This window comes from Crassostrea angulata, chromosome 7 (assembly GCF_025612915.1).
Source record: "Crassostrea angulata isolate pt1a10 chromosome 7, ASM2561291v2, whole genome shotgun sequence".
NCBI lineage: Eukaryota > Metazoa > Mollusca > Bivalvia > Ostreida > Ostreidae > Magallana > Magallana angulata.
Window position 1 is genome coordinate 34,781,823 of NC_069117.1, and position 22,403 is coordinate 34,804,225.

Below are 22,403 nucleotides of genomic sequence, written 5' to 3' on the forward strand. Positions count from 1 at the left end.
ATGAGAACTTTCTTTTATTAATAAAGATGTTTGTGAATAATTGAGAATACAGAATTTAATTAAATCAAATATTGCGTCCATGATTTATAACTTTAGTTATCATATTTCTTTGCGAATTTTCACAACCAAAACCGGAAAAGAAACAAGTACAGACAACTCTGGAACATGCGCAGCAGGTAGAATCGTGCACTTTAGCAGCTGATCAGAGAAGTAATACAAACATATATTGTATAAGTGTTGCATTAGTATTTGAGTACGGTACAATGATAACATATTGCTTAAAACATTGCGATAAACTCTCACTAGATCCTGTCAGAAACTTGTTTAAACAAACAAAAGATTTTGGCCATGTCGCACGTGGTTATTTCATGCTTTTTATTCATCTCAACGATTGACAATTTGCTTTTCCAAGTACATTTATAAATACAATATTTTTCAAGATCATCGAAAAAACTCCGTTGAGAGCATCTTAACACCCCGTGTATATAGACATGTATACACAAGCGAGTGTGTTTCCCTCGGAGCTTCACACCTTTATCAACATATGCTCCACCCCCACCTGAACTTACCTGAGGTAAACCACCCGGTTAAAAACCTCGGCCTTTACTTATGATAATTTTAACATTTAACATGCCTCATTTTAAAAATTTGATAGTTATATTTTTCATTCCCCCTTTTTTCAAAGTTTGAAATCCTAATATTTTGAAAACAGTAAGAGATTGAAATAAGTTGTTGCTTACAATATTTTTTATTATAGCATGAAGTATCTATTTCAAAATATTTAAGTTTAATAATATAATCAAAAAATAAAATACATAATAGGGTCCTTTTTTTTTTTTACTTTGCATGTATAAGTAAAGTAGTATATGAACAGGAAGTCCAAAAGGGGACATACAGGAGAACTAAAGATTTGCTATAATTAAACATTAAATTTTTATACATTTTTTCTGTTTCAAAAAAAATCGCCAATGAAACTTTTTCGAGAAGAAAATAATAATGAACTAACGTTACTCATGATCTCATTGCGAGCAACGAGGATGTCTTCTGTCCAATTTTCAGAGTGTGAAATAAAACCTTGACTTTAATATTTGAAAACCAAACATGATCTAAAAGTGGGGGCACAGATGTCATTCAAAGGGTCTGAGGTTATTTAGTATCAAAAGTAAGAACTGGGGATGATGAGTATGAGATCCTTTTTGGCCCCTAATTTAAGGGTCTTTTGATTCTAAACACATCTTGCTCAACAAGTGTTGTGAAATATGCTACCGTTCTTGAGATATATTATCTCCTTATTGAGGCCATTTATTTAATTTTAAGGCTGAATGTTGTTCAGAACATCATCTTCTTCTCTTTATTGCCTTTCAAAATACTTGTCCTTTTTGAGATATAAATATATGATAGAAGTTTTGGATTTCTAGCCCCTTTAAAACCCCTAATTATGAAACGCAATAGGCTAGCTTTAATGTCTTTTGAGCCAGACAAATACAGTACCCGCAACGTTATTTTTTACAAGATAAACGATAGGATAGGATTCACGCATGAAAGGATAGGATTAACGCACGATAGAACAGTATACACGCACGAAAGGATATGATTAACGCACGATAGAACAGTATACACGCACGATATGATAGGATTAATACATGATAGGAAAGGATAAACGATGTTCATGATAAACATATGATCGCTTTAAACGATATTTACAAACAAAATGATAATGACAGAATTTGAGAGAGAACACGTACAAATAAAGATATACGTGGAATTTATTTTTAGTAACAATTGCCGAGTTGTTAATCATCGCTGCATCATTTATAGAATGTATAAAAATGACCAGTTATTTTTTTTTTCAACTAAAATTATGAGCTTTAATGATCAATAAATTTTCTGTTTTGTTAAAATTGTTTTCATTACCGAACACTTTATAGCCGATCGCCGCGAATATTTCAGCCCGAGATTAAATCACTCGGAAAATAGCGGGTTTAATTATTATATAAATCCAACTCTTGTATAGAGTAAATATAAAATCTATCATAACTAATTTCTTTCTGTATAAGAAAATAATGCATTAAAAACGAATTATTACAGACAGGTTAAATAAATATTTACGCAGATACACATTCCGCGTACGATTTGTTAACATTGATTTCATTTCCACACACCCTAGCTGATTGCCGAGAACATTTCAGCCTGAAATCAAATATCACACGGAAAATTACGGGTTCAAAATACAACTCGGGTTTTACTTAAATATAAATTATATCATAAATAGTTTTGTTTCTGTAAAATACGATGCAACAAAATTATATTGCATACAAGTTAATGTTTACGCAGGTATACACTCTGCGTACGATTTAATATATTCGATTTACAGGTAAATATGTTACCTTGTTCCGATGAACTTCGTTTTTCATTTTCAATGTTAACAGATATGATTTACATATAATATTGGTTAATTTTGATCTAAAAAATTAGTATCCTGACGGAATGTTGGATAGGATTTTACAATTCTTGTTCGATAAATATTCGTATACGGCGCACCGAACGAGTTGCAACTTAGTTATAAATTTACTTGCTTATGAAAAGGCACGAAACGATTAACAAGATAGGATAAACGGAAGAATTGTTGAAATTAAACGATAAACCTGATAGGATTCACGCACGATAGGATAGGATTAACGCACGATAGAACAGTATACACGCACGATAGGATAGCATTAACGCACGATAGAACAGTATACACGCACGATACGATAGGATTGATACACGATACGATAGGATAGGATTGTAAAAAATAACGTTGCGGGTACTGTATGAATGGCACATCTACAATCTCTTTTCTATAATCCCTGAAAGTTTGAACTTGATATCTTTTATGGTTTAGGAGGAGTTTCCAGGACAAGCTGACCCTTTAAAAATCGCTAAAATGTCAAAAACGGAAGTGACATCATCAATAAAAAAAATATGTATATGTACTATTAAGTTTAAATGAACATCTATCGGATCTGAAAGTTTTGTGAAAATTGATTAAGCTATCTCTGAGAAATATTGCCTGCACAAAAATGCATAAGAAAAAAAAATAGTAATAGGGAAAAAGAAACAAAGCAATAACAACAAGGGTTTCCGCTGGAAACGGAAGACCTTAAAAAGAACAAAAACAATAGGTTTTTTCAACCGAAAAAGCTATAATGATAGTTTTATGATATTTTTTTTATATTTTTTAAGAGGACTGATATATAAGTATTCCAATTATCAGGTCCTATTATTAAGACTGTCAACAATTTGTTGTAGTAGAATTCATTCTCTTCTCAATCACTAAATGGTTTTAAAATGCACTGTAAACATTTTTCTTTTGACCATATATAAATTTAATTAATTTCTCTAAACTATACTTTTTCAGGAAAACATTTTTAAAAGTGAAGAAAAATTACTATTTGTGTTAGAATAGGACAAGGTCAGACCTTGTATTTAGAAGTATCAAACATTAACTGCATCATATGAAAAAAATAATAAGAAATAGATAATGTATTCAATTAAATTCATGGTGGGTAGTGTTTATCTTCAATTACATTTTCAAGAATATGATGTTGACCTGTAGAAACTTGTCTTTTTCAGACTTTTGGGGAAAGGACAATGGGTATAATGGCATGGTTAATGCCTGTGCTAATAGCATTGTCTGTCACAGGCACAATGAATGGTACTGCTCTGAGTATGTCCAGGTAATTCTTACAGATCGAGTTATATACTGAGAGCTTCATTTGTATACTGGCTTGCATGTCTGCATGTAAACTATATTGCTTATATATTATTGCTGCAGTTCAGCCATGATTTCATATTTTACATTACTGAAACAGCATCTGCTCTGAAATCACTGAACAGAATTCATGGAATTTAAGTGGGCCTTAATAACACATTGTGTAGAAGTCTATTCCTATAGTTTTCTGGGACACCTATTGAAATTACAAATTCGGTCATTACAAAATTCATATGCTTTGGAAACATTTTGTTAATGCTATTTGATTCTCTTAAACAGCTGAATAGAATTTTATGAAAATTTAATTTGTCCTTAGATAATAGATTTCAGTTTTGCATGCAAAAAAAGTGAATGCAGAAAACTATTTTTTCATAATTTTGCCTTATGTTTAATTTTTTGTTGTATTTAATGTATCTATTATCCCCAAAATATTGTAATGTAGATTTTTTCCCTGTGGTGTTAAAACTGATAAGAGTCTGTTGTTATTGTTGCATGTAGTCTTATGTAGGCTTTGAAGTTGTCATTCATGCACCATCATGAACAGCAATTGTTTTTTCTTAAGAAATACAGATCTGGAGAAAATATTCCACAAATTTAAAAAAAGTATCACATTCCTGCAGAATCTCTAAGAAAGCATAAAGAACACCAGAAATCTTATTATGCTCCATACAACAAGTTGCCAGATGGATAGTGTTTATGACTTGTCTGTCAGTCCTTTTTTAGCTGACCTGAGCTGAAGGCTCAAGTGAACTTTTCTGATCACTTTTTATCTGGTTCCAGTCTGTCTGTCTGTATACTTTTTGGGAGTTGATTTTTTTCTGGCAAACTAGAAATGAAACAGTGTTTGGACCGAAGCACAAATCATCATCGCTGACAAGAATAAGTTCTCAAAAATAATCGATAAATTCGATGTAATGTATGCTGAAGCATTTTTTAAAAGGAAACTTATTTATAAATACCTTGAAAATAGTCAGAGTTTAAATAGTACGAACAATTAAGATATTTTTTTTCAGTTATATGTATTCCGACGCAAGAGTTTAATATAGTCTCGCTCAACCATTGGCTGTCTCCGTAAATCTCCAACAAGCAGAGAGTCAGTCTATATTTAGAGGTCACATCATCAAGTTATCACGTGACCTGGTGTTGGCAGAGAGTACCTCTAGGTAGCAATGGAGACAGCAGATGGTTGAACGAGACTAGAGTTCATGATTGCTTGGATTCATACAATTTTTTGAAATATTTCTATTACTGATACATAGTTTGATGGAATCACTTCTATTCTTAAATATTACACAACATGAATACAAAGGGTTTTTTCAAAATTCTTGTCGGAAAACTTGTATTGAAGCATCCCCAGGTAGTGTAAATTCAAGTTTGTTCAAATCATAATCCCTGGGGGTAGGGTAGGGGCTCAGTAGTAATACAGTGGGGCTTCAGATATCTTAATGCTAAATATCTGAATGCTGCAGTGTACATATTATTATGTTCAAGAACAGATTTTTATATGTTATTGACTCATACATCCGGAATTTTGTGTTTCGGATCTGGATGGTCTGTTTTTACTACAAAACACTGCTTAACTATAAATTTTGATTAATTTAACTGAATCGTAAAATTTAATGAGACTCCGCTTAAAAGAATAGAAAGATTATGCCTGTCAATTGAGTGTCACACCTTTTTCTCTGCTAGACCCATGTGTAGCTTGAATAAACACTGTGACTTCCAAAATCCCTTTTAAATATTACCGACAGTGATTAGACAGGATAAGTGACACCTCACAGCACATTGCTTGGGTATCTTTACATTATGCACCTGTCAAGCGCAATCACTTTTTAAAACACCCCTCTATTTCAAAGGATGGATGTGCTTAATAAATCTGGAAAGTTTTTCATTGCTCTGTGGTTTTTATATGAAATAAAGTTATTGTTATCTCACAAATGTCTTGTAAGATTAAGTCAAAACCCGAAATATTAAAGGAACAAAATGGAAAGAATGTTTACTGATGAGAAGTGCATTGATGGAAAATTTTTTGACATGTCTAGAAATAGATTGTTAAAAACCTAACGTAATTTATAAATTTCCCTTGAGATAATTATCTCTGAGCATCATACTTACCTGTTAGAGTTTATAATACGAGGGTTGTTCGGAAAATTTTGAGACATTTACTCTTATTTCCTTGGGGGAAAAAAGAAACCCTTGAAATTTCACCAAAACGTACACCAGCATAGAGTTTATCAATGTGAAAAGTTTCGTGTCCATAACATGATTAGATCATTCCTGGTAAACGGACCATCTTGCCTTCGTCCAGAGACCTGGCGCAACCGCAAACTTACCGCAACGTCATTTTAATGCCTCTCATTGATCCTATGTTTTAAACACCAAACAAACAAAGGGATATTAGAATTAATTCTTCATTTCTCATCTTTTGTTTACATTACAAGATGTCAACATTCACATATTCTCTCCATTCTTGATTTTTGGGAAGAAATCGGGTTATTTCTAACCAAAAGTCAAATAATTGTGAAATGTCTCCTACAGTCATTCTGTGTACATATTTCAGAACTGTTGACATCATTAGTGTGCGAAAAGTACTTGAAATTTAGTTACTTTGTCTGAATTATAGCTAAACGATTAGTAAAAGAAGACGATAAACTGAAGCCCTCTATACCTTGCCATCGTATATTTTTTGTTAAAGCAGTTGGGTGCCCTGAAAAGGTTTTTTCCGAAATTTCCACCAATTTGATGTATATTTGCTGCGCCGCCTTGACCGTCAAAATTCAATTTACAGTCGTTGTCAGATTTCTATTGCTTGGTAAATATATCTGTACCATATCCATATTTCAACTCGAACAGAAGTGAAAATTGATCAAAAGTTCGTCACGATGAATAGCAAAATGAACATATATAATCTGAATTCTTTTATTATAAACTGTTACTTTGCGGCCACGTAGATAGACGATGTTTTAGTTTTATTATTCTCCGAGTTTATTCTTGCGCCGGTTACCCCGACACCGATTTGTTTATCTACCGTTGAAAACAAAATATTGAACATTTTTTAAATGTTTTTTGTTTAATTATTTGTTAAGGTTTCATAAATGTTCATGCCAATTTTCACCCTAATTCGTCACTTAGGAAGGGAAATATCCATTTTGTCTCAATAATTTCCGAACAACCATCGTACATTCCGGAATTTGTTACCACCCCTGAGTCAAATTTTAAACACTCCCCAAACCTTAACAGCGCCCCCTATTCCAGCGCATGCTCATCTTTATTCAAGTGGGGAGGTTGGGAGGGAGTCTAACAGGTAAGTATGATGCTCGGAGATAATTATCTCAAGGGAAATTTGTAATTTCCTTCGCATCATTCCTACCTATTAGAGTTTACAATAGCTACAGATTTTGAAGCTAAAAGGTGGGTGTAGTAAGTAAGTGCCTCACCAAAACGAAAATGTCTTATAAATTGAAAGAAAGATAAGAAAGAACTTACCTCTGAGGGTTATTCTGAGTGAGCAGCTGCCATCACAGCTCTTCCAAAGGAAGCATTCCTACACATATCTCTCATGTAGAAGGATGTAAAAGTATTCTCTGATTTCCAAGATGCAGCTTCCATGATGTCTTCGATGGGTGTTCCTTGAAACAGTGGCCAAGATGATGAGAAACTTCTTACATTGTGTGCTCTCACCCCCTCCAAACTTTTATCTGTGTAAGCTATCTTTATAGTATTAACAATCCATTTAGGTATTGAATCTTTAGAAGCTGGATTGTGCTGGTTTTTTAGCTCACCTGAGCCATAATATTTTGAACCCCCTCATCAAAGGGAATTGGAAATTGGAGGGGGGTTCATTATATCGCGGCCATGATATTTTGTACCCCCTCACAAATGGGAATTGGAAGTAGGAGGGGGGGGGGGGTCATTATATCACGTCCATAATATTTTGAACCCCTTTCCAATGGCAGTCTTCACGGAAAAGAAAAAACATCACTGGACATTTGGACAGTCAGTTTAAAATATTTAACATATCAAATGAATCAATAAACACATAACACATTAAACAATTAACAAAATTTATTCTTCTCTTTAAACAATTTCAAACTATTTATTTTCTCTCGGAGGTAGTCTTCAAGATATTTATTTCCCCCTTCCCCCCAAACACAGCTTGGATCTTATTAAATAATTTCCTCCAAAATGTTATTCTTATCTTCATCTGTTGTGCTTCGTTTTCTTCGTCCTGTAATGACTAATGTTTCGCTCTGCTCGGTCTCGACTTTTAAAGACTCCATCTTTCTTCAAACGCTTGAATTAAATGAACGTCTTCCTACCAAAGTCACATGTACTCATCACTGATGCAATCTAACCCAGAATAAGAGGCACACTTGTCTACAATCAGTCATTCCAGTCCAAAGGATCCCCAATGACCCCATTGAAATATTTTAGACGCGTAATGGCGGAAGTATGTTTTGAAACAATCATGTTTTTATTAACAGGTTTTGGTACTAAGTAAAGCATCTATACAATCAAATAGAAAATATAAAGTTTGAAACCCAACCAAAACAAACTTTGGACAAACGAACTGATTTTACCGGTTAGTGCTTGGACCATGATATTTTGAACCCCCTCTCCAAAGGGAATTTGAACGGGGGGGGGGGGGTATATCACAGCTATAGTATTATATTGCGACCAGGATATTTTGAATGCCTTTAAAATGGGAATTGGAAATAGGAAGGGGGTTCATTATATGGCTGATATTATTCATTGATCTCCATTATCTCTACTACTATATTTAAATAATAAACTCGACTTTTTGGGTTATAATACTGAGTAATCTTTTGTTTTATATATTTTAAATATCATTGGTACTTGAAGATTACCAATTTGTTTTTATTTTTTTTCAACCAAGCTTCATTAATTAATAATCAACGAAAATTCCTTTAAAAAATCCAGAAATCATCTGCATTTTTTTGATTTTACAATCTTTTGCATTAGCAATTCAGGCTTGGGGTGAATTACAATGTAAAGTAATGCATTACATTACCATTACTTCATGAATTTGGGCATTATATTACCATTACCATTACTTGATTTTCTTGAAGTAATGCATTACATTACCATTACATGAGTAAAGTAATGCATTACCATTACCATTACTTTGTTTTTAAAAAGTAAAGCTAATAAAGAGTTTTTGCAAATGTTTCAAATATAAAACACTCTTTAAGGTATTCGATGTATAACGACCATATTTTGTACTTAATAGATGAATGGTCCGATATTCCTAATCATGATATCATTTTGAAGGTGTTATCAAATAAAAATACTCCACCAAAGGAATTTTCAAAATCTTAATTATGGTCCAACTAATTACACCTTGAATTTTGCATTGAAGTCTATGGGCAACGTATATTTTATTAAGATATTGTAAAAAGTAGCTTAAAATTCTTTAAACTCTCTTGGTTAATACATGCATAAACTTTCTCTCTATTAAAATATGAAATAAACTGAACCATTTACCGCAGATATTTGGACGAAATTAAAATTTCTTTTTTTCATCCAGGGGAGATAACTTACTTAAAAATGTTAAGGTGCAAAATGACCGGCTTCTTATATATTGTCAGTCACGTGAATTTGGTTCATTTCACTTTCATTGTTATCTAGCAGTACATATTTGACTAGTTTAAAATGATTCAAAATTGTTCAATACCCCTTCATTATACATTGAATACCTTAACATATAAACAGGTTCATGCTTAGTATCATGTTCAAATTCAATGACTATATATACAAGAGTCATTCTTTATAAATTGCTCAATCTATAATCATCTTGTGGCATTATGAACAACATATTACATAAGTAAAATGATATTTATAGACAATTGGCATGATACAATGTAGGATACGAAATAGAGACACAGAATTACATGTATAACAAAAAACAATTTATGGAATAATGTTGCGGTTATCAAAAGCTAAATAGAGATATTTCCCCAGAGTACACAAATCTTTATAATTTTGGACACTTAATTGTATTAATTCATAAACAGATGGTTTTTCCCAGTTATATTTCTTAAGATACTGTATTTGAATCATATTTCTTTGTACTGAGGACACTTTAAGACAAAAGATTGCTGTTGCACTTTATGATCAAAGTTTCAAAGGGTTCATCTTTAACTGCGTCCTGTTAGTTTGAAAATCTTCCCAGCTATACTAAATAAATGTTTTACAGGAGCAGTCGAAGCTTGGACTGAAAAGTACTGTTTGACGATCATATTAAGTGCAATAATAGAAAAAAATACATGAATCTTGTATTTTCTATCAGTCCAAACTAATGTACAGTGTACTTAATATGAGAGAGAGAGAGAGAGAGAGAGAGAGAGAGAGAGAGAGAGAGAATAAGTAAGTAAAATTATTTTCAAATGGGTTATAATATTGGAAGTGATATTGCTTTTCATCATGGATGGACAGTGCATTCATTTTGCTTTTAAAGGTGCATGTCTGTCTCCTATTCTTTTGGGACATAGCGAAGGGAAGGGGATTTGGGTGTTTAGCACTTCTTATAACAAAAGATTGTTTTGATACGTAGAATATCCTGGGGGCTTAGTGTGTTGTTGACACATTTCTTATTGAATTGCAAACTAATTGGAGTAAACTGTTTAAATGATTAGAAACTCTTAATAACAACACTCTTGAAAATGTTATGAAACTGTGCTGTTATATTTAGTAATATTAACAATTCAAAAATGAATTTAAAAAAAATCTTTTTTCATAATACAATTAAAACATTTTTATCTCAAGAATTATTTCTTTCTTGAAGTTCTTAAAATAATTTAGCATTATATTCACAGGAGGCTCTTTAGTGTATGTTTCCACAATATCACGTTTGCATGGATACACTCAGAAACGATAATACAAATACTTGTAAATTTTCATTGAAAATTTGCTATATATTCTGTTCATCAAAGAAAATATGGGAGCTCAGTGCATTTAATTTGAAAAATTCAGAGAGTTTCGAATGTCAACACGGTGCGTGAATTTGAAGCGAGTAAAAAATGTTGGTGAAAAAGTGTTGAATTCTTCATTAATATGAATTAAATTTTTAGATGAAAGGTATCTACAGCCTCAAAATGGTTTGTTATGAATAATTTAACTGTTATTTTCAATACAGCTTCATTAATTTTCTCCAAAATCATTTCGGATCTATTATGCAATTTTTTGCTTCATTACGGGTATATGGGAGGCATTTTGACTGTGGTGAAGACCTGTCCCGAGACACAGTTAGATTATTCTAACTAAGCAGAGTGTAGTGAATTGTAGGCTTAAAGCTTGGTTATGTAAATGTCAACAATACCGTGTGTCAATGTATCTTTCGTAAATGTCCATTATCATATGCAATGTCAACCAGTGCACGCACGGGTCAAAGTCTAGTGAAAACATATAAATCATTTTTGTCCCCCGCCGCAACGCGGAGTGGGGACATAGAAATGCCGGGCGTCCGTCCGTGTGTCCGTCCGTCACACTTTTTTGTAAGCGCTCTCATGCCTACAAATTTTGACGGATTTTCATTAAATTTATACCAAATGTTTATACCACTTTTACCTTGGTCAAGTTCGAAAATCAGCATTGATCGATACTTTTTGTTGGAGTTATGGGACTTTGACCACAATAATGACTCCATTTTATCCAAAAATTGACATTGAAAGCGCTCTCCTGCATACCGTAATCCGGTGAATATAATACGCAGTAGTGTACAATACGCACCCCCCACTTTGGGCCTGAAAATGGTGAAAAAAAGCTTGTTGGGATGTATAATACGCATAAAAAAAATCGACCAAACAGTAATCTTGAGTATCAACAAAGCAGTTATACTTTGTATGCACGCTCAACTTCATCGCGGGAATACGCTACCGGATATAAGAAAAACACAATATTTTCTTAGATACGGATTTATTGTAACTAATACATCGCGGTAATATCTTTAATTCATAATCAATGTTTTAAATAGACCTAGTATTAAATATTCTACTGTAAATAAAATCAACTACTTTTAGCAAGCGTTATATAATTGTTTAGTCATTACAATCCCTGTGAAGTGAAAAACGGACGATGTACAGGTATGGAGATAACGGACCTAATTAAATTCTTAAATGACTCCGATCAAAGTGATCAATTAGAGGCCTGGAACATAATAAAATATATGCACAAATAGTTGTGTTGTGTATAGTACACATAGCCTAAGGGGGGTGTCTGAGATACCCAAGGTGTCAAGCGTTAGCGGTAGGGGAGCACAACAATGGCTTCAATTACCGGAATAGGTTATAGAATTATTTATACTCATAATTATTTGTAATAAATTAATTAGCATTACATGAAAATGGTTAAAATGAGCCAAATGGTGTGTAAGCTGTTTTCAAAGATCGGTTACAAATAGCACGTGGCCATCCAAGTCCGCATTCTATTAATAACAGCTGTAATGGCGGCGTACACGGAGATAAAGAATAGGCAGTTCAAATTAATTTCTATAGGCCATTTTGAAACAGTTTATTTATTAACAGACTTAAAGTGTACATTTTCTTTAATCACATACTATAACAATGATTTCCTAAGGGTTAAATAATAATATATATGTGATAATTAAGTAATGTTACGATGTATAGCGGGGTATCGGTCCTGTCTGTGAACAGCATAGGTAATACGGCAGTATGATACCCCGTGCTTCAGCTAGGGAAAAAATATGTCCAAATCCTATAGGGATGTATAATACGCACCCCTTTCTCACGGTAAAAAATGCTGGGAAAAAAGTGCGTATTATATTCACCGGATTACGGTACAAATTTTGACGGATTTTCATTAAATTTATACCAAATGTTTATACCACTAATACCTTGGTCAAGTTCCTAAATCAGCCTTGGTCAATAGACTCGATACTAGTATACTGCTTGACCAGCGGCCCGGACCCAGGAATTCTATTCTTGTCGTTTCTGGCATAGCCCAATGTACCAGATAAGAAATGAATTTGCTGCACACACAAGAAAGGACAATTGCTAAGCAATGCAGTTTATGCTATATTTGGATAATTAAAATATCCTGAGTTGTTCTTTATATATAAATCATCAAACTACATAAGCTTCCGAGTATTTTTGGATAAAATGGAATCATTGACAAACAGTTTATTAAGTTAGCTGAGAATGCAATTGGGTTCTTTTTTAAATATCTCATATTGAACTTTAAAAAGTTAAAATAATTATTTGTTATATATATTAAAGTATCAAGTATCAATTATTTCGACTAATCCCTGAGCAATTTTTTTTTCAAGGTGCATTAACATCAACGATATCAACACACTTTGATATTTTTTTATTTTTTTCAAAGTGTGTTGACTTGGTCCCAAAATTCATGCATTTTGAATTTTTTTTTCGAAGTTTGTAATTTTTCAAAGTGCATTGTAACACTGCTATTTATACCCCAGATATGGTCTTTAAAGTTTTACATTTTACAAAATAGTGCCTGAGGAAAGTGAAAACTTGTGGCATGTCGAAGAACATTAATTCATTCGCAAATTCAAATTTAATCAATGATTACATTATTTACTACACATTGACTTTACTTTCCTTTCCTATTAAATATTTCATTAGGTTCAAGCAATATTATTTGTACAAATTTCATTAGGGTTACGCTAATTTTTAAAATTGATTTGGGGGCATCTTGGTTTTTTTTTTGTAAAGGAAAAAACCCCCAATAATATATATAACCACTACCTTTTTCATCTGATACATTTCTAAAAGCAACTTGATTTTGAAAACAATAAAATTTTTTTAAATGTATGTCTCATTTCTATACTTTTTGATATTGCATTTTCTATCTAGTAACCATTATATGATACATGTATCATAATTGTTTTTTAAAGAGACACTACAGCTCATCATCTTGGTTATTTCTTATTTAAAGACGCTTCAATAAAAGTATAAAAGTTATGCATGTAATAAAAGTTTGAATCTTAATTTTTACTGCAATAATAAGGCCAGCATTTTTTTTTTATTAATTTTATTTTTTTTCTAAAAACTCAGAAAACCGAGCGGCGGGTTTATAAGCCTAAAAATAAAAAAATGCTGGCCTAAGCTCACTATTGTGAGGTAAAGATGGTCCAAAATTCAAAATTTATATCATAACAACTCAAACTTTGGAATTTGATTTACATCACTGTTGTCTCTTTTAGGTTATCCTGGCAGTAAATAGTTTATTTCTTTGTTGTATCTGCATGTATGCTATTGAATGTAAAAAGAAAATTTTTACTGTACATTTTTTATGTTACCTGAATCTTTCTGGTGACCTATTAATTACTATCTGTTTTTATATGTCATTGTGATTTGTGTTTCAATATTTGAATATTTTCAGCTTCCTCTCTGAAATTTTTTAGATTATCTTGACCAGACTTTGTATATAGCATCTAGAGGAAGGGAACACAAATTAAGCAAGTTATGATTCTTTAGGAACTAGGATTTTTTCTAAAAGCACATCTGTAATTTCTGCTCCCAGAACCAAAGGAATATCATTAGAACTTTTGAAATATGTACTTAGCTAGTCAAAACCCTGTAGAAAAAATAAATGAGAACAAAGTATTCTGATATTATAATGCCATGACATCGATTTATTTTGTTTTTAGAGGGAGGTTCAGAGCTAAGTCATGGGTACTTCTATTTTGTTTTGTGACAAAAAAACATTTTGTTTGATTGCTCAAGCACCTTTTTTAGCTCACTTGAGCCAAAGGCTTAAGTAAGCTTTTCCGATTAAAATTTTTCCATTGTCTGTTGTTATTGGCATTGTATTTAATGTTGTAAACTTTTAGCAATTTTAGCTCACCTAGTCGAAGTCAGGCTATTATCCCTTGATGGCGGCATCTGTGTCAGCTTCGTTGTCCGAACCTGGTTTTAGGTCACCTGAGTCGCTCAGGTGACCTATTGCAATTGGTCTTCGTCCGTCGTCCTGCATTAACAATTTTACATTTTTAACTTCTTCTTAAAAACTACCAGGCCAATTGTTACCATTTTTGGTGTGAAGCATCTCTATGGTAAGAAGAATCTAAATTGTGAAATTAATGGCTCTACCACCCCTGAGGTGCCAAGGGCGGGGCCAAATATGCAAAAAAAGCCAAATTTTCAAAAATCTTCTTCTCTACTCCCATGCATGTGAAGAAAAAACTGGTTGCATGATAATGATGTCCATGAAGCCCTCTACCAAAATTGTGAAATTTATGGCCCCTTGGTCAGGGGTTCTGGCTCTAGGGTGAGGCCAATATGGCCATATAGTAAAAATGTATTAAATCTAAGAAAATCTTCTTCTCTACTACCATATACCGTATTTTTCGGGGCATAGGCTGGTATTTTTTTTCTCCAATGCGCAAGCCCCGGCTTATCCCCCGGGATTGGCTTATCGTAGGCTCAAAGTTGAAAGAATTAAACAGTCAAATATAAAATTCACTGTTTTTAGCAGTTTATCACCAGGGTTGTTTTTTTTTTTCGTCCATTTGAACTATTGTTCGATAGTTGCAGAGACTTAGATATAACAGAGCCTGTTAGTATATACGTCCCTGATAGTTGTCCCGTTGATAATTTTTGTAATGACATTGTGAGTAATATAATGTATGGTACTGTATGTATATGAATTTTCATCAAGTAATACTTGATGAAAATTCATATTACGACAAATATTGTACACCTTAATATACAGTACTGTCAGCGCAGATCCAGTATTTAACCTCCCCTCGCAGTTATTCAATCCTTTTCGCGTTACACCATCGCGGTTACATCATCGAGGTCCTCGCTGCGGCCATGTTTAAACCGCGACGGTGTGACCTACCGTTGGACAAGTGATCAGAGATTTTTACCTGTACGCTATTAGACAATAAGACGACCACCTAACACTGCGAGTCCATCTATACTGGCCATGTCTGATGTATTGTTTTCATTTCACATAAAATAATTAGTAATACGTATTGAATGCACGTTTTCAAAACTCCTTTACAATTTAAAAAAAAAAAATTTCATTAAAGAATTGTGGATAAAGCTTTTTTAATCATTTTTATAATATAATCTAAATAAAGGAGAGGGTAAGAAGTATAAAATATTGTTTTTAGATTTTTAAATGATTTCAAAAATTTCCGACTACAAAATTTGTTTTAATTAATATCAATTTGTAGCTCATTTTACAGCAGTCTCTCGATGGTCATGTTAACCTAGTCCGTGACAGGCACATGCTACACGTTATTTACGTCAACGGCACGATATGAAAATTTTACTCAACCCTTAAAATACTAAATTATATCGATATAATTTTATGTGTTTAATATGAAGCTACAACACAAATAGTATTAGCTGCAAATATCGTTTTTTATAACCGCCCCTCCACCTCTTCAGCGTTTCAAGATTGTCAAAGTAAATTGTATTTGACTTTAGCCCCAATTGTTTTACACAAAGGTGTGAAACAATTGCATTGACAGGAAATCACTCTACGCTTTAACGCACAGAACACACCGGTATGTAATGAGAGTGGTGGATAATCCGTGTAACAAGTGACCATCAGGAATTCAATCTGTGTTTCAAACAATTTTACCAACAGTGATAACAATGAATAGTTATTCATTTTAGTGCAATCTTAAACTGTTAAACATGTTTAAAATGCACCCCTCTCCTCCGCAAAGAAACTGTATATAAAACCTTCAATATGAAGTAAACGAGAGAGAGAAAAAGAGAGACTGTCAATGCTTTATGACTGTTTCAATGATGTGAAACCATTGCACTCACTGGAAATCACTCTTCGCTTGAATGCACAGAATACACGGGTATGAGGCAGGGCGATAATCCATGTAACAAGCGACCACCAAGAATTCAACCTGTATATAATAGAATTTACCTAACAATAACAATAAATTATTGTTTCATTTTACTGTCATCTTAAACTGTAATGTAAAACGTGTTAAACATGTCCCCCCCACAGAGAGAAAGAGAGAGAGAATAACGTTAACAACATTAAAAACAAAATAAACTTTACAAACACAGTGTCAAGCATTAAATTAAACATCATAAACAGTGTTAAATACTTTGTTGTTTGACATACTTCTTTTTTATGCCCCCCTTCGAAGAAGGGAGGGCATATTGCTTTGCTGCTGTCTGTCGGTCAGTCAGTTGGTCGGTCCACCAACAGTTTCCGTTCATTTTCTTCGCAGAGGATGAACATATTGAAATGAAATGTGGTATACAGGTTTATCATGATAATATCTAGGTCAAGTTCGATATTGGGTATGATCGAGCAATTTTCGACAGAGTTATGGCCCTTGGACGTAGAAAAATTCCAATTATTTGCAATTTCCACTCATTTTCTTCGCAGAGGATGAACATATTGAAATGAAATTTGGTATACAGGTTTATCATGATAATATCTAGATCAAGTTCAATATTAGGTACGATCGAGCAATTTTTTCAGAGCTATGGCCCTTGGACGTAGAAAAATTCCAGTTATCTGCAATTTCCACTCATTTTCTTTGCAGAGGATGAACGTATGGAAATGAAATTTGGTATAGAGGTTTATCATGATAATATCTAGGTCAATTTCGATATTGGGTACGATCGAGCAATTTTCGACAGAGTAATGGCTCTTGGACATAGAAAAATTCCAGTTAATTGCAGTTTTCGCTTATTTTCTTTGCAGAAGGTGCACATATTGATATGAAATTTCATATACAGGTTTATAGTAATAATGTTTAGGTCAAGTTCGATTTTTGGTATGATAGAGCCATTTTTGGCAGAGTTATACTCCTTGGACTTAGAAAAATCCAGTTATTTGCAATTTACATTCATTTTCTTTGTGGATGTTTCCAAGGGAGGCCCGGGGCATAAGTATTTCACAAACATCTCTTGTTCTTCTTTACTTAAAAACTAAAGAACGAAACTGTTTTATCATGGAAGGAGCACATGGTGCAGCTCGCGGGCTGATTTGATTGTCAGGTGAAGCACGTGGACTCAAACTTAAACTGCATGTTGTGTTCAATCACAATGTATACTGTCCCTGTTCTTTTATGAATACTAAACTTAGGAATATTTAATATAAGTATATTTCAAATGAATGCAGTGGCATTGGAAGCAAATTGAAAGGAGGGCTTAAGCGCATTACCCCCTCTCTCTCCCCCCATCTCTCTCTCTCTCTCTCTTTCACATAAAGAGCGTAATTAAGATCTAGATTGGCAACAGTCATAATAATAAGAAGCCTCTTCTGTAAGATAGGTAATGGCTGGTGTTATATGGTTAGACGAAGCTGTACAAAAATTGGAGATTTTCTTTTTTCTTGAATAGGTGTGAAAACTCCTAGGGCATGTCGTTTTCTACCCTGGGTTTGTTAATCACTATACACAGGAAATGAGCGCGACTTATAATTATAGAATATATTACACAATAAAGGAAATGTGTACAAAAATAGTTTGCATTTGAATATTTCAAAAGTAATTCGAGATGCATGCATTTAATTACATGTGCAATTTCCTATGTCATTTTGTAATGCAAATTAACTACCTCATTCCATTTCTTGTAAAGAATAACACCATAAATAATTGAGTTAAAGTCAGCGGTGATGTTCAGGCTAGGTTAGAATAAGAGAACAGCACTCATTATAATTTTATATTGCCGTAAAAAACTTTGCAAATACTCATATATGATAAGTGGTTAGCTCGCTGTTTTCCAGATCGTGTATTGTATCACTTGTACAGAAAACCTTGCCAATGAACAAGTTGATTAAGAACTTAAAATACACACAAAATACAAATATATAATAATCAATGCATGTAAATGTGTACTTATTGTATTGCAAACTGGCTGAAAGTTTGTTGAAACTCGATCGTACAGACATAGATGGCCAAAAGTGTTTCATCAATTTAATTTACTCAGTAAGCAGTTTAGGTAGATTAAATACCAAAGTTTCAATACTTCTTCTCAATTTAATAAGACTGAATAAAAAAAAATTATAATCAGATTACCAAGCATATACTTATCAATTCTTGAATATTCGGTTATGTCCTTTTGAATGGATTGTAAAAATACATCGTCAAGTAATTAAATGAAATAGCATTGAATGATCTTAAACACACTCTATAAATTTAACAGTTAAAAATATATATCGTATGTTATTCTAGATACTTCCATTAAATAAAATGATATATACATGTAATGTCGTGTAGTTGTCAATTATTTTTTAGTCAGGGGAGATAACTCGCGTTTCAGTCCGATACATTTGTTCACCTGTAAATTATCATCAAGACCGCGGCGGTGTTGATTTGCTGGACAACTTTACCATGGGGATACGCGGTTTTACTTGAGACTACTGTCTTAAACCGCGTTGCAATTTGGACCGCGGGGGTGTGCTAAAAACCGGGATCCTCTTTGACGGTACTGTAGTACAGTTACAGTATGTTTACTGGCTTCGGATCACGGGTTGACCCATGTGTATATTCACAGTAAAAAAGTCACACAGAGGTGTGAACGATTATCATGATTATGTACACATTGATTAAGCCATACTGTACGATATATGAGTAATAGTTTAAAAGTTAAGTTGACCAAAGACCTTGACGCATAATTACAATGGCAATAGATGACCAGTAACATTAGAGGGTGAAATGAAAATTAATATGTCACTTCAGACTCTACCAACAACAAAGACATAAGGTTGCATGTGCTGTTCAATCAAGCCTACGGGATAGGTTACAATCCCCCTGTTGACATCAGTTTCTACGAATGGCAGGAAACTCAATCACAAAAAAAACGATCTAAGTCATCAATGAAACAATCCGTACTGAATCAAGTGAGTTGAAAATTACGATGTGTAAATTTAAGATATGCATTTTATTTACCTTTTGTTTAAAACTCAGTAAACCATTAAGATAAAAAGCTTCTATGATAACATTATTGATTTAAACTACTGCTACGTGTATTCATTCAAACTAGCAGTAAAGGACTATGTGCAGTATTGTGCATTTTTTGCCCCCCAAATTAAAATTTTATAAAGAGCTTTCAAAATAAGGTGGAAGATTGTTGAAGTCATATTAAAAATAAGTGTGTAAAAAGGTTATCACCACAGTGACGTCAAAATGTAGAAATGACGTCCTGAAAATTGTCTTGTTTTGATAAATTGATGTTTTGAAGCAAAATATGGGTGTTTTCTGATGGTATTTCGACTGGGAAACAACTAGCGCAGGCTTGCTCAAGTACCATTTTCTAGTATGATGTGTATACTTATATGAACAAAAATATATGTTAAAATCGAACTTGAGCAGACCAGCGCTCTATTCTTCCCAATGCAAAATATAAGAAAAAAGGACAACATTTTCATTTGTTTGCAAAATTGTGGGAATTTGGTCATTAAGGTTATATCCTAGATAAACAGTAAATGAGCAATGATGACCAAAACCAAGATATAGTGATAAGCATCTTCTGTACAATGATTTATGAAGATTTCATTTGTAAACGATAGTATTTAAAAATTGGGGGCAGATATTCGACCATACCAAATATAGTCCTTTTGAACCAATTCTTCAAAGTTCCGCAATTTATACTTTTTAATTTTTTTTTCTAAAAACAGGCTTTGTTGCCCTATAAACGGGATCAACCTAAAATCCGAGAAATACAAAAACAGACTTGGATGTTGAGTCTAGGCCATAAATTTCTCTCTCATTAAGGATCCTTGACACCGCATGACTTCTACTTTTTATGACAGTACATCACAACATGGGGAGTACAGCGCATTGTGAAACAGTTTATACCACCTTTATTTGTTGTCTATCTTGACTCTGTGGCCGGTGGGTGTTCCTTAAGTCTACCAATCCGCAGGTCCCGACTTCGAATACAGCAGGGTTTTTTATTTTCATTAACAGCAGTAAGATGTAAAAAGTTGATTTTTTCTTCAAAAAGTGAGATTTTTGGGGATATACCGTATTTTTGGGAAATTAGGTCGATACGGTTTTTTGGGCGAAGGAGGCCGTTTTTAGCCATAAAATAAAAAAAAGTATAAATAGGTCGACTTCGAAGAATTGGTCGAAAAATTACCGCTAGTTCTAATGAATAAATGGTTTAAACCAATAACGTTATCATATAGTAGCCTTTAATCTTATTTCACAGTTTTAAACAAAAGGGAAATAAAATGTATTTCTTGAAAACATCGTAAGAAAATGTCTGAAATTGCGTCAACATTTTCAAACCAAATAATTCAGTACGGCCGGTTTTAATTTAAGATCGTTTTTTATTACTTCCCTGCCATGTGTACAAAACTGGTGTTATCCGGGGGATAGTTACCTAGCCTGGAGACACGATTACAGTAGCACATGCCACCCTGTGTCTCTGTGTGACTTTTTACTGTGTATATACACACGAGTCAACTTCTGATCTTATTGAAGCCTGCAGGCATGAGTAGCACGTGCCGAGAGTTCAACTGTGTATAAACAAAGTCAGCGCTACCCAGACTGATTTCAGAGACACCTGGCTAAAATTTCATCGAAAGTTTTAAGTTGAATATACAGAAAAAAACTTGTTCAGGTATTCTATTATGAAAACAAATTGTTTTTTTTTTAATTTCTACCCGACGATATTTCCCCCCGTAATTACCCTTTGTACGGTTCTCATTTTACTTTTACCGCGTGAAATCGATTTCCTGTTTATCGTAAGCACACGATCAAAATGCATGACAGCATTTAATGATTCAGTCAGTGATCTAAGTAAGAAATGTAAGAAGAAATAAATCTATTTACATTTAATTTTGTTTAAATGATAAATTACTACAGTATATTGTATATTGTATATACAGTATATAAGTCCATACGATTTTTACACAGAAATTCAAGCAGTATTATAGTAAACACTCATGATTTTATTGGAGGGTTGCATAAATTTTTGCAAAATTCCAACCAAAAAAAAAAAACAAAACATAAATTGGGCGAAGCGATGAATAGGGCGAGGTCCACATGTCAGGGGAAAAAAGTATCAACCTATTTTCCCAAAAATACGGTAATTTTCAAGTCGAACACATGCTAAAAATCCGTTTGGAAGAGTGGGCTTGTAGGCAGAACTTTTCCCAGGTGTGTGGAGGACCTTTAAGCGTGTCTCTCTCCAGAACTAAAACTTACTGCTGGGTATTATTCATGCACGCATAGCATTATATAAATAGTGCCTGTTTTGGAGGGTAACAGTTGAAATTGACACCCTGAGAAAACCATTGTCAACCGGCCCGAAGCGGAGGTTGACAATGGTTTTCGAGGGGTGTCAGTTTCAACTGTTACCCTCCAAAACAGGCACTATTTATTTTGTTATACTGAATGTCTTAATTTTAAAGAAAACATCACTGCTTTTAGATAGGAATAACGTGAATTCTAAGGCAAACCGTACGCGCATGATTTTTGCGCATGTAACAATTTGTATTGTTATACTTTCATGTTAAATACTGAAATCTGATTGGTTAAGACGCAGTTAATAATATTTACTATTACCCTCAGCGTTAGCAACGCACTTGGCAAAGGGTTACATTAAAAATGTTACATGCGCGAAAATTATGCGCGTAAGGTTCGCTGTAGAATTCACGTTATTCCTATATAAAAGCAGTAAAATTTTCTTAAAAATTTAAAAAAAGA

General features: G+C 33.3%; 1 protein-coding gene across 3 annotated transcripts in view; it reads left to right on the forward strand.

The window, feature by feature from the left end:
* LOC128155595 (large neutral amino acids transporter small subunit 1-like) overlaps window positions 1-22,403 on the forward strand; it is a 110,278-nt gene that overhangs the window by 43,154 nt on the left and 44,721 nt on the right. Inside the window, exon 7 of one of the 3 annotated variants that reach the window (XM_052817377.1) lies at window positions 3,616-3,719. The exons of the other annotated variants lie outside the window; for them this stretch is intronic. Within the exon in view, the coding sequence (XP_052673337.1) occupies window positions 3,616-3,719 (104 nt within the window). The remainder of the gene's footprint in view (window positions 1-3,615; window positions 3,720-22,403) is intronic. 3 annotated transcript variants of the gene reach the window in all.